Source organism: Cyprinodon tularosa, unplaced genomic scaffold (assembly GCF_016077235.1).
Source record: "Cyprinodon tularosa strain WSP-4 unplaced genomic scaffold, ASM1607723v1 ctg292, whole genome shotgun sequence".
In the NCBI taxonomy this organism is placed as follows: Eukaryota; Metazoa; Chordata; class Actinopteri; order Cyprinodontiformes; family Cyprinodontidae; genus Cyprinodon; species Cyprinodon tularosa.
This window is the reverse complement of record NW_024038999.1, coordinates 368,260-381,850: the sequence shown is the minus strand read 5'-3', so window position 1 is coordinate 381,850 and position 13,591 is coordinate 368,260. Positions and strand designations below refer to the sequence as shown.

General features: G+C 38.6%; 1 protein-coding gene across 2 annotated transcripts in view; it reads left to right on the top strand.

Moving 5' to 3' along the window:
- Positions 1-13,591, top strand: part of LOC119787297 (arf-GAP with dual PH domain-containing protein 1) — a 45,488-nt gene that overhangs the window by 21,540 nt on the left and 10,357 nt on the right. Inside the window, exons 4-7 of one of the 2 annotated variants that reach the window (XM_038291076.1) lie at positions 3,022-3,104; positions 11,011-11,123; positions 11,210-11,356; positions 12,958-13,038. In XM_038291076.1, coding sequence (XP_038147004.1) covers positions 3,022-3,104; positions 11,011-11,123; positions 11,210-11,356; positions 12,958-13,038 — 424 coding nt within the window. Of the gene's footprint in view, positions 1-3,021; positions 3,105-11,010; positions 11,124-11,209; positions 11,357-12,954; positions 13,039-13,591 lie in introns of both variants that reach the window. The other variant, XM_038291075.1, reaches the window with a different exon arrangement.

Sequence of the window (13,591 nt, the reverse complement as noted above, 5' to 3'; positions counted from 1 at the left end):
TTCCCCTTTCTGAATATAAAAAGGCCACTGATAAGTGTATTCACAGCTCCTCCTTACACCACTTCCTGTTTCAGATTTACAACTTTCGACCATACTGGGTCTAAGTAATTTACATTGTCTGGGGACAGTTATATTACACTTTTTCTGGGACTTTAGAATACTCTTCTCATATACAAACCACAAACTAAAGTGATTAGAATTTAGAAATCCAAGATAACACATTATTTTGGATTTGAAAGAAAAGGATCTAGACAGAAGTAACACGAAAAACCCTTCAGAAAAAAATAAAGCTGTTCCCTCAAGGCCTCAGAGCGTTGGTAGATAACACGGCAAACCAGTCAAATTTATTCCAGAGTCAAATTATAAAACACTTACCAAGGTTGGTCCATTTTAAAAAGGGTTTTGCTAAACTACAAAAAAAACAAAACATTTTTCACCACCAAGGCTGAACTAGGAAAATTATACCTCTTTACCACCAGCCCAAAAATCTGTTTAAACCCAGGAGCAATTGGCTTTTAGTGGCAATGGGAACGGCTCACTGACCAGCATCGACCATTGTTGAACGACACAGGTTAAAGTCGCCTTCAAGCGACTCGGCTCCGATCAGCAAATAGTGAGAACATCAGACTTGGGTTGACCTGCTAATTTATGTGATACCATAGAGCGCCAAGTAAGGCCAGTTACATCTGATCTAACAAGCCAGAGCAACTATGCTTACATTCCATAGGGGGAGGTTCTATTCTAGGGCAGTGGTAGCCTAGTGGTTAGGGCATAGCGCTTGCAGTCCTGAGGTTCTGAGTTCAAGCCCCCCTCCCACAGACTGCCGCTCTGGGTCTCTTAACCCCACACTGCTTCCCGCACATCCTAAAATAACAGCCCACTGCTCCCCAATGGGATGGGTAACTGCCGAGTTAAATTTCTCCATTGTGAGATCAATAAAGTTGAATTATTATTATAAACATGGGGCAGCACTGGGGAGAGAAATTCAGATGGACAGAAGAACAAAACTCCATTGTTTACTTTCCTCATATCTGTCGCAATGGTGACATTATCATTGGTAACCCAGTGTGATGGCGTCACCAGAGATGCAGCAGTGAGGGGATAGAGACCATGCAGCTAGTCAGCAGGTGGTCACACCCAGCCATTTTTGCCAATGGGAAAGGACCCAAAAGTCGATTGTTTTTAATCCCTATTTCAATAAGAAAGAGGCGGTATAACCCTGAAAACTGTGACTGCAGAGAAAAACATAGTGGAGAGAGGACTGTGCTGTCCTCTCTCCACTAAAGCTTGTCTAAAAAGCTTTTTTTAGACAAAGAAGCTTCTCAAACTTGATTGGAAATGGATCTAGCAAAGGAAATGCTTTCATGTGTTACCTTAACACAGGTACCAGCAGTTTGCATTAAAATCTACTTTGGTTTGTTTTATATTTTCGGGCGGAGCTTGGTTCTAAAACCCTCTGGGCTTTACAGGTTAAATCTGATTAAGTCCTTACACCTACAGACCTGCCATAGGTTGCAAATGGGATGTCCTTCCTGCAGCAACCGAGTTTATAAGCTCCTGATCAAAACCCCAGATTTAGCCTGCTGCTATATAGTAGATTGACGATTTTACAAATAAAATTAAGTTGAAAATAATCAGTCTCTAGATGCCCAAAGACACTAGCTTTAACCTGGCAAACCAGATTGATAATCTGTAGCCCTCAGTTTTAGTTCTGCACATTATGAATCTGGGGCCAGCTCCCATCGAATCTGTTCAGGGGAAGGAGGGACTTTAAAAAAAGCCTTTCCAAGCTGATTGGAAATGGCGAAACCTAGTTTTAGTAAATCATGATAAACAAATAACAGCAACAGCTGCCATAGGAAGCCACCAAAATGTACAGCGACAACACAACCTCTAGGCATCCTCGTTTCCGCTTGATGAAAACTTGGATTTTGATTAAACAGATGTGATAGCAGTGGGCGCAGCTGCTCCGGCCTTCGTCACAGCAATGTGTCCCAACTTAAACCATCATATTGGAAGGTGACTGGTGGACCCTTTTGCAACAGACTCAATTCAATTCAGTTCTGTTTAATGCATATAGCGCCAATTCGCAAACACATCGTCTCAAGACACTTTACAGCGACAAATTTAATCATACAGTCAGATTGATAAAAAGTTTTCTATCTAAGGTAAACCAGCTGATTTCTTAGTGTAAATTGATTCAACAATTTTGGATAGAGCAGTTGAGGATTGATTTTGATGTGTTTGTGATATACTTCAAGAATTCAGCTTACAAACAAGGTTTAACTAGCTGCAGGTGGAAGAAAAGACCATGACTCACTACATAAAAAATATGACTCAGGGGGTAATGCAAACACACTCAAATTCTCTCTTCCAATATACAATTATGCACCACTTTGTGACATATTGCATATAATCACAACATTAGAGGCCATGGTTCTATGGCCAGTGTATCAATGGTTGTACCAATGAATCCCATTGAGGCTTGTCTACATATAATCATGTGTGCTACTTGTCCAAAAAGACATAAACACTACAATAAAGAGTCTTATTTCTTCAGTGAGTTCAGATAAAGAGAAATTGCTTTAAGTGTTGCTAGATGATCATGTTTAAAGAAATCCCGTCAAATAGCATCATCAAATTTAGCTGATGTATTGATTGATTTATTTTCATCACGAAAGAGAATTCAGGAAAGTCTTTAAAAAGGGGATTAAAACAGCACTGAGTCTAAAAAGGTAAGACTCAAACGGGGAAAGGAAACCTGATGTAAAACCTTGTCGGTATAGCAATGAAGTGGTTGACTTGTTTATTTTTTCTGCAGGAAAGAGTGAAAATCCAAAAACATTCTTGCTGCTTTTGCATGCAGAATCATTTGCTGCAGCCTAAAAGCTCAATAGAGCTTACTAATAGAACATAAACCTACTGAAAAGCACTGATCAGCACCAGGTCATGGTTTGATCACTTTTGATGTGAGTGCATATTTCCCCAAAAGCTAACTGTGGGTTTTCATTGGGTCTCCAGGCTGCTGAGGGAGCAATGGATTCGAGCCAAGTACGAACGAAACGAGTTTGAGTTTATCGAGAAGCAGGAGCCTTACTCTGCAGGTATGTGCAATAGTAAAACCTTTTTTTGTCATCATAAGCATTCAAAAGCACTAAAGGCCTTCATGTTGAAGGGTTGATCTACGTGCTTCATAACACGTGGTTCAAATCTCATATTAGAAATCTGTCAGCATAGTTCTTAAATGCTGAGATTTAAGTTCTTTAGAGTGATTCTAAACTTAGACTTACATTGCAGAGGTCTAAATGGAAGAATGATAAGCATTGTAGATAATCTTATTTACATTCAGATAAGCTTTCCTGAAGATCTTTCTAAATATTTGTGTATATATGTTTTTATTACACCATATATCATTATTATATAATTTATTTTTATTTTAATCATATATATATATATATATATATATATATATATATATATATATATATATATATATATATATATATATATATATATATATATATATATATATATGTTATAATTTTATACTACAAATGTGTAATATGAGTAAGACTTACTATAAAAGCAAGAAAAGCAAACATTTTGAGATCTTTCAATATAAAACACTAATTTCTTCTTGACAAAGGGAAGGTGGTCTCATAAAGTGTGATTGAATTGCTGTAAGCATACAGCTATATGTTGACATCAGCTGGGAAACGTAAGCTTATACAATGAGCTCTGGATGTAACACTGAGTTCCTAAAAGGACAACAGATCTGAAAATACATACTTTGTTTGCAAGTAAACTCCATGCACAGATTTTAGCATGTCTACAAGTCCTTTTCATTGTTTTGACAACTAACTGCACATTTGTTGCAATCTGTTTTCTTTGTGTCTGTTTATTGAACGGCCCTCCTTCTGTTCAGTTGACGTGAAAAGGCCTCCGCTTTGGGGTTTAAAATAGGGTGACCAAACGTCCGTATTTCCCAGAACCTATCCGTATTTCACGTCCTGTCCCGGATGTCCCGGTTTTTTTTAGAAAGTGAGGAAATGTCCTTTTTTTTAATTACCTTCATTGGACCATTAAATTTACAGGCACTAGGGCACTGCGCACGACACTGCGTGTGACGTAATCCCTGAGCCGCGTCAGTGCGGGCAGCCCTGTTCTTAATCAGAATATAAATAGCGTGGCTGTCAGTAGGCCAACAACATGCCTGTTGGAATATTATGCTTCGTAATTTTTCTTTGATATGTTTTGTTATTGTTTACTACCTTTGCATATTAGCCTATTTAGAAACTACCGTAATTTTTGGACTATAAGCCGCGACTTTTTCCCCATTTTTCGAGCTTGCGGCTTATATAACAATGCGGCTTATCTGTGGACTTTTACAGCTAACGGCCACTAGGGTAATACTTACATCTATGGATTTTACCATCCACCATGTTGACGTCACATTTGCTTCACCACACAAGTACAGTAGCCGCGCGTGCGGGAATGCGGAGGTCCTCCGGAAGCAGACTTCTACCGCGAGTTGTACGAGACAGAATGACAGCGAGAAAGACGGACATTGCAAGCTCAAGACAGTTTGTGTTAAACATAAAAAAAACCTGCGGCCTATAGTCCGGTGCGGCTTGTATATGTACAAATCATGCAATTTAGCTTCTGCGGCTTATATTCAGGTGCGGCTAATAGTCCGAAAATTATGGTATACATAGACCTTACAAGACCACCCCATCCTACTCTTGTATACCTCCTGGCTCCTCCTTTAGCTCCAGAGCGGCACATGGACGGCTGCCTCTACCCCTCTGATACATCCTCTGCCCTGGTTATTACTCTGATCTCCTGCGGCGCCAATCTGAGCCTCTGGTCTGTGGGTGATCCTCTGATCCTCTGCTGGCAAAGTTTCGGTTCCTGGTCAGATAGAAAACATGGAAAGGGCCCAGGATTGAGATAGCTGTGGGATTCCCAGAACTCTGCGCAGGTCTTGAGGATCTGTTGGACCCGGCGCCACCTTTCAGCTTTCTGTAATGAATAAGACACTGTGACCTGCTTGGAAAAAACACACACTGATGCTGAGTTGAATTCGCGAGGCATCAGATAGAACCTCCTTCTAGTGTATTTGATCATGCTTTGAACCGACAGGAGTATAGCTTGTCCCCCGCCATGCAAGGTGCTGGCTAAATGTAAAGCAGGTGATAGCATCAGAATGAGGTGACTTTTTCCCAGGAATTGTGTTCGGTATAAATCCATCACCACTATTTAATTCACAAATATACAAAAATAAGAAAACACATCTAGATGACAGTGCCTAAAATGAAAATAAACACTTCAATGTTTATATATAAAGCATATACTGTATACAGACATACATTTTTACAGATTTAAATGTTTTTTTCTTTCTGCTCTTTGCTGCTTAATCTAAAGGTTAAACCCTATGCATACTAATTGTATGAATGAAGATGTCTATAAGCAGGTGTAAATGTGAGTACATTTTTTCATATTTGTATGTATCTGTTTACAGAGTTGTGTTATGGGGACCTATGTCCTTATGGGGAACAAAATGCTGGTCGCCATATGGTTAAGTTCTGTTCTTTGAGTTGGGCTTAGGGTTAGGGTTAAGTATATGTCTGTAATACTTAGGGTTAGGGTCTGGGTTAGGCCATATAAAATGAATGTAAGTCAATGAAATGTCCCCATAACTCATGAACACACGACAGTGGGTGTTTGTTATGTGTGTCCATGTCTTTGTTACCTGGTGGGGGCAATTTCCCAGGGATATGCTACATTTTGTGGACTTACAGGTCATTTTGGGGACTAACAACTGGTACCCATTGGGGTGGGGGAAAGGTTTAGAACTAAGTTGTGAATTGAGTTTAGGTTAGGTTTATGGTTAGGTATGTGGTAGTAAAAAACCCTGTTAAGTGAGAGAATTAAGAAAAGTCTGACAAATATCATGTCCAATAGTGTCTTTGAAATATATGTGTTGGTTTTGATGTGCTCCCCTTTTCAATAGGGCATTTACACTAAGATCAATAAAATCGATTTAGTGTTATGTCATGGCCAGGTAGAATATTTTTTTGCTTGTCAAACATGCTTTATGTGAGGTATTTATGAGTACCCTCAGGTGCACAGATATTCATTACAGGAACTAGTCAAACATTAAGTTTCAACCACTCATGTTGCAACCACTCACCCTGACGTTCAGTAAAAATAAAAGCTGTTGAGAAGATCTCAGTTCTTTTTTTTTTTTTTACTAAAGGCCATGGTAGGCTGTCTTATCTGGTTTTAAATGTGTAGTCATGTGAATTACGTCAATGTCATCATTTTAGACTGGCTGGCTGTTTGCCTCCTACTGCTCTGCTTCACTCTCCTAATTAGCATGAGTAAATAAACCTGGCTCTCTTCTAACCCTCATCTGAGTTTTATCTTCCCTATTATTACCTGCCTCTCACAGTCAGTCACTGCAGGATTGTCTTGTTACCTGCAAGAGATTTATTTCCAGTGCACTGCCTGCCCATTCTGTATTTCTTTCTTTGCATTTGCTTCTAAAATCTGGTCACTACCTGGACTGCCTCTGCCTGTCATCAGCCTGTTAAGTCAAATCAAAGACAGTTCAGTTATCATCCGTCTTTTTTCGCCTGAAACCAGCCTGTAGAACTCGTCACTAGACTGTTTAGCCTATATCTCCAGTTCAGTCATAATTTCCACATCTTTAGATAAACCTTTCAAGAGCAACATATTGCCTGGCTGCATTTGTAGCAGTCTATGCTTTTGAAATAAAAGACTGGTATGCAAAAGTAGGAGATGGATGTATAAATGGATACAAAATGTAAAGGTTAAGTAAAAATGTTAAAGAGTAAAGGTAAATAAGTTGTGTGATGTATGAGTTACTTACATTGGTCTTAATCAGAAGAAGGTGAGGATAGATAGAATCAGCAGAGCAATACAAACCAGCATATGAGTAAAGACCATTTACCATTTTAGAGATTTTAATAATCAGAATCAGAAGTACTTTAATAATCCCAGAGCGAAATTACTTTTGTTACATGCTCCAGTTACAGTTTTATATTTATATACACACATCTAACTACACAAGATAATAAAAATAAAAATAAAAAAGATCAAATATATACACCTCTTCTGTATATAAATATATATATATATATATATTAGGGATGGAACGGTTTATGCAAACCGTCCGAACCGTTCGGTTTGACTGTCTCGGTTTCGGTTCGCGTTCGTTACGTTCGGTTCATGCGCTGCTCCTTTTTCTCATAAGCGAAGCGTTTACACTCCAGAGCAGAAGGTGGCGGTACTGCGACCAAAGCCAACCACCAGTAGTAAACAAGAAGAAGAAGAAGTGAAGCAGCGTAGCCGGTGTAGCAGAAAAAAATCAGTTGTTGTGGAGAATTGTGTCAGAATGGCGAGTGGGAAAGAACAGGAGTTGGAAGACGCGCCAGCAGCACTCTATAGGTCTGCTGTATGGGACCACTTTGCTCCGCCCCGCTGCGCTCCAGACCGCCTGCGCAAAGCAAAGCACACAGCCTCCGCTGTGGCTCCCGTCTGCTCCGCTCTGAGTTCCTTGGAGATCGTAGAGAGCATGCGCGAGATGATTAAATTTAAAACAGCAAAACATGCGAAAATGATCCATGATTTCCACGGATCATTAAAAATAATTACTATTCATTATTTTTGGGGGATTTTTTCATTAATTTCATAAATTCTTATTATTTTTTTATTTTTCGGTGTAACAATAAACATATACCAAACCGAAAACCGTGACCACGAAACCGTGAACCGAACCGAACCGTGGATTTTGTGAACCGTTCTATCCCTAATATATATGTATGTATAGGCATATGTAAAACTAAAATCAAGTAAAGTGATAATCCAAGTATATTTGGTTTTCACTAAATTTGAGATGAATAAGAAGAATATAAACAAAAATTATGCAGAGATCAATGTAAAACCGAATTTGTTTTCAATTAAAAACTGTATGAAAACAATTGGGGAAAAAAAGATATAACTGTTCTGATGTAACTGCTACAACGCTATGTGGTGAGTATATTAAAACAGCATAGGGTGGGCTGTTTTGTTCATGTGTTTTTGGATATTGTTATAATACTAAGTTCACTCGGTGTACTTTTTAATTTCATAATTATAGCATAGTGTCTTTGTATGTCTTTGCTGTTATTGTATGTGTCAGGTTTGTTTTTCTACATATAAATCTATTTGTTCTGGTAGTAGGATCTGTCTTGTTGCTAGTTTGTCTGTTTTTGACCAGTTTTTTCATGTAAATTTTGAGCCTACTTTTTTGCTCTGTATGTTTTGAATGGGATCTCTTTTGTTTGAATATGGAAAATCAATAAAAACACTTTGATTATTATAAATTCATTTGCTAAAGCACACCAATACCTGCAATCCTCACTCTGACTCTGAATGGTGTCACATACACATTCTCTGTCTAGAAAGCTTGGCTGGCTGGTTGCTGTGTCAGGCTTTCTCTTGTTCACCCTCCAATAAGCAAAACCTTGAAAACTCCTTGCACCAACATCTCAGAAAATTAAATTACCCTTAAACATTCATTGACGTATTCAAACTCTTGTTGTTTTTTCATCCTCCTTCTGCTAAGTGGTTTTGTGGATATGTTTGCCATTAGAAACCTTTTGAAGCAATGACATTCTGATTGTCGCTGCCGGAGAGTGGAGCTGCTATTAAAACATTGAGTGCATTTGTCTGCCTGGCTGTATTTAATGTGTGTTTGGCCTGTGAGTACCTTACATGTATTGCCTTGTGATCAAGAGTCTCTCCTAGTATGCATTTCACATTCTAGTGTAGTGATGATCCACTCTGATTGGTTTTTAGTGAGCTCGCCATTTTATTGAGACAGTGTAGAATAACACACATCCACACATACCAAAAAAACAAGTAGGATTAAATGAAATCTTTTTTCTTTGTAAATTTTTGCATCCTTCTCTCCATTTTAGCATCACTGGTGTTTTTGTTTGGGAAATTTACCATATGCAGTAACCTGACAGCCAACAGTGACGGTATGCCAAGGAAAAGGTGGAAGGAAAGTGGTGTGGAAAGAGTTAATGATGGGGATGGGCTATTGATTTATGAGGTAATGCCTGTTTAGGTCAAGTCAGGAAATCACAAAGGAGAGATAAAGGACCAGAGAGAAAGAGAGTGAAAGTAGATTAGCAGTAGATGAACAAGGAAGCACAGAATAACTCTGTATGTGTGGTTACTCATTTATGTTAACTATTTAAAACCTTGTCTGGTGTATTTACTGATCTTAAAGATGGACAGGCATTAAGGAGACCAAAGTCTGGTCCTGGTGTGGTGGACCCTCATTTTTTATTTTAGAGGCTTTGTTGAAAGGAATGGTTTGATTAACATTTTAAAAGGTTAGGCTAAAAAAATGCTAGTAAAGGTTTGGTTAAAATGTAGTTTGGCATAAATGTAGGAGCTGAAATGAATGTTAGGGGGAATAGAATTTCAATAATAAATAATAAACAAAATATAAATAAAAAAGCTTTTTTTTACATGTTGGAATATATTTGACATAACTTAATTTTTTTATATGTTGATATCCTTCAAAGAGATAATCAAAATTATTTTAAATTTAGATTATTATTTTTTTTTTAAATAATGGCTCTTGTAGTTTACTCATTAGTATCAAATTTGCATGGCACCAGCAGGCACCTGCTGTTTTCATGGCCGATGAGAGACTATTGCAGCCACGTGCAAAAAATGAATTATTTTTAATCCCTTGGTTGTTAAAGGGTGTATTTTCATTAGCAGGTTATTATTTGTTTCCTGATTCCAGTGCAAACATGGACGCCTTAGTCGCTGTACTTTGAGTCTGTAACCCAAACTAACTAGCCCCAATCATCACTATCCCTTCCTTATTTTAGGTCATTTCAAAATATTTGCATCCAGGAGGCAATTTTAAAACCATCAAGAGACCAAAATAAAACCTCCATCCATCCATCTTCTGACATGCTTTATCCCAAGTGGCGAGAGGCGGCGTACACCGTGGACAGGCCGCCAGTCCATCGCAGGGCAACACAGAGACAAATAGGACAAACAACCATTCACGCACTCCTACCAAACGAGAATTTGGAGAAGTCAATTAACCTAACAGTCAGGTTTTTGGAACGTGGGAGGGAGCTGGAGTACCTGGAGGGAACCAATGCATGCTCAAGGAGAACATGCAAACTCCATGCAGAAAGATCCTGGGCTGGGAATCAAATCTTTAACTTTATTGCTGCAAGGCAGCAGTGCTACCCACTGCACCACTGAGCAGCCCAAAATAAAACCTTTTCGAAACAATCAGTTAAAACTATCAGTTACCAATCTTAAAGATAAACAGGACCTCCAGCAAATGCTTTTAACCTCTTCTGTTTTTTAGAAATAGGTCTGCTGTCAGTAATATGTTTCACAGCCATCACTGTTTAGAATTACACACCGACTTCTAATCGCTTATGTCTTTTTGGGAAGAAACAAAACTTCCAGCAGTACCTTTTTCATATTAAACAGAAGGTTGAATTATAAAGTAATCACCGCTTTCCAAATATATTACCAGATCAACCTTAGACAGCTTTATTCTCTTAAAGCCCTGAAGTAGGTTTGGATTAAACTCAGCACTGCAGCCTGGCAGTAATAGAAGAAAAGGATGGTGTGTGGGCTAAACATGAAATAGGCTGAAGAGGGGGACTTTAGGCTCTGTAGATAAAACAGCACATCATGAAAGCATCAAATGCAAAAGGAAGGAATATCTGTGCTGAGTCATTCTCCGGGTTCATTCTCCTATTTCTTACATAAATTCTCTTCTTTTCCCTATCTTCAAATATGGTTTTTATTTTATTTTTTTTTCAACAAATCACCTCCAACACCAGTTAAAGACTCACTATTACAACAGCAAAATAAACCTCTGTTCAATATCTTTTAAAGAGGGTTTATTTCCATCTCCCTTCAAACAGCTTTTTTTTCCTTTCTACTCAGGGTACCGAGAAGGGTTTCTATGGAAACGAGGGAGAGACAACGGCCAGTTCCTCAGTAGAAAGTTTGTCCTGTCGGAGAGGGAGGGAGCACTCAAGTACTTCAACAAGCAGGATGTAAGAAGCAGGAAACTCTGGCGTGGTAAAAAAAAAAAATGTAGTGCTTGTATGAAACCTTTATTTTGAAATGCTCTTCCTTTAAGGCCAGAGATCCCAAGGCAGTGATGAAAATTGAAACACTCAACGCAACCTTTCAGCCAGCCAAGATAGGGAATCCCTGTGGCCTGCAGATCACCTACCTGAAAGACAACAGCACAAGGAACATCTTTGTCTACCACAGCGACGCCAAGGTAGAGTGTCATCTCCATATATGGACAAATTGCCCATGTGCTCTACAATGAAACCCACTTTGGGTCAACTCCAAAAATAACTTTAAAGAGCAAAATAAGGTGAAAGTATTTTTGATCGGTTTCACTAAAAATACTTAGTCATCAGCATAACATCTATTTTTGTGTCATTTTTTTACCATCTTCTTATCATAGAAATGTTTTTGTCATGGCAAAGTATTTTTAGGTGATGCGTTCTCTGAAGTTCCAAATTATTCTATTTGCATAGATTTTATCTAGAGTGAAAATATTTTGAATTTTAAGCCACTCATGCAGAACTACTGCAGCTGCTCTGACTTTACTTAATATGACCTCGTTGGCTAAACCCAGAGAGATGGTCACTCATTGTGATCTTCATTTTGGTCTCAGTTTATTTGTCTCTCTCTTAATTTTGAGCAATAAACACAAGTTCTCAATTGAGTTAATGTTGACATAGTTTCCTAACCATTCATCTGAAATATAAAGGAAATTGCCAGACTTGCATTTCCTTCTCAACTGTACAGTTCGATTGAAAATGAGGGTAGAGGCAGCGCTACTGTTAAAAGCATTGTACAGTAAGGCCAATTGGTTGAATGGCAGCTATGAAGGAGGATTTTCCCTCTGAATTCTTGGTTACTAGATAAAGACTTTGCTCCAGTTTCCTTATATCTTTGTGCTTTTTGCAAAAAGCCATTGAGGACGGTCTTTTTAGTTAAACGAATAGTACACCCAAAACATGATTAGCCTTCATTTTCTACTCACCCCCATGCTGAACAACACTCTGGAGTACTTTTTTGATATCTGAGATATTTGAGATCTGGGAGGCTTCCTGCTGTCTGCTGACATTCAAATAATGGAGGTCTATGGTGCCCGAGGCAGAAAGGTCCATAAAAGTCCACAAAAAACGTGTCAGTATTCCTCCATACTGCTCGTCCAATGTATTCCAAGTGTCCTGAGTGGGTAGCATCCAGAATTTACTCGAAACGAAGTCATTTAGAATGTTTTTAGAGCATAAACAGTAGTGTATAGGATTTCCTAAAAGCGCGTTCACGAGTCTACCACTGGTCTTAATGAAATTATACACTTCATATTAAGCAACTCAAAAACATAATCTTCAGCAGTCGGATGTGTTTATCATGATTAATGAAATGTGAAAGGTAAATGTTAATAAAATGTGCTTGAAAAGTACTTTATTTTGACAAAAGTAGAACAGTTCTTTTATCAATTAATATTTTAAGCAGAATGAATTGCTCTTCTAACAAATGCAACAGAATAGAACAAATGAAAACATGATTCAAAGCATGAAGAAAATCCCATTTCAAATGAGAGCTCTGCCCCCTCTGCTGGTTGAAGAGGAGTACTAGCAGGTTCACTGAGTTCAGTCTCTCTTACTCTGCTGATGAGCTGCTGGCGGAGGCTGGGGTCAGGCTGGGGGATGCAACTCACTGTGAGTGGAAGACACTACAGGGAAAGAAAGGAGAAATTACAACTAACCTGTATTTGTTTTGATCAGAACCAAAAAATCTCCTTATTTGGCCGATTTGTTTTGCAGACGATGCTCCTAATGTGTTTGTTTTTCACAGGAGATGGTGGACTGGTTCAACGCCATCAGAGCGGCCCGCTTCCACTACCTACAGGTTGCCTTCCCTGGAGCCAGTGATGAGGAGGTGAAAAAAGGCAGATTAATCAGACACCTTTCTGGGGGCCCAGCTTGTAGCTTCGACAGATTAGACACTGCAAATCTAGAAATAAGTAAAAAATGTCTTAAATCAAGTGTATTTACCCTTAAATTTACTAGGTAAATAAGATGAAATGCCAACAGAATTAGTATTTTTTACTCTTAAAGCTACAGTGTGTAATAATTACAGGGATATAAAGTCAGAAATGTAATATATTATACATAACTATGTTATTTATCATCATCTACGAGCTCAGCCTCTTAACCTTAATATTTGCGTTGCCTTAGAATTCGTTATTTATAATTACATAGGAGCGGGTCTCGCAGCCATGGAGGCAGACATCTTTGCGCTACGGCAAGCGCAGAGCCAACAAACTAGCGATTGCGAGATCGCCCGTTACGCTCGAAAATAACTACGGCAAGTTGAGAGAGATGAACTGGGACGGTACTGAACAATAGATGGCAGTATTATGCCTGAGAAGCGTTTAGTCTGCCTGAAACCAAAGAAGAAGAAGAAGCAGGTATACTGCGCCTCAGTAACA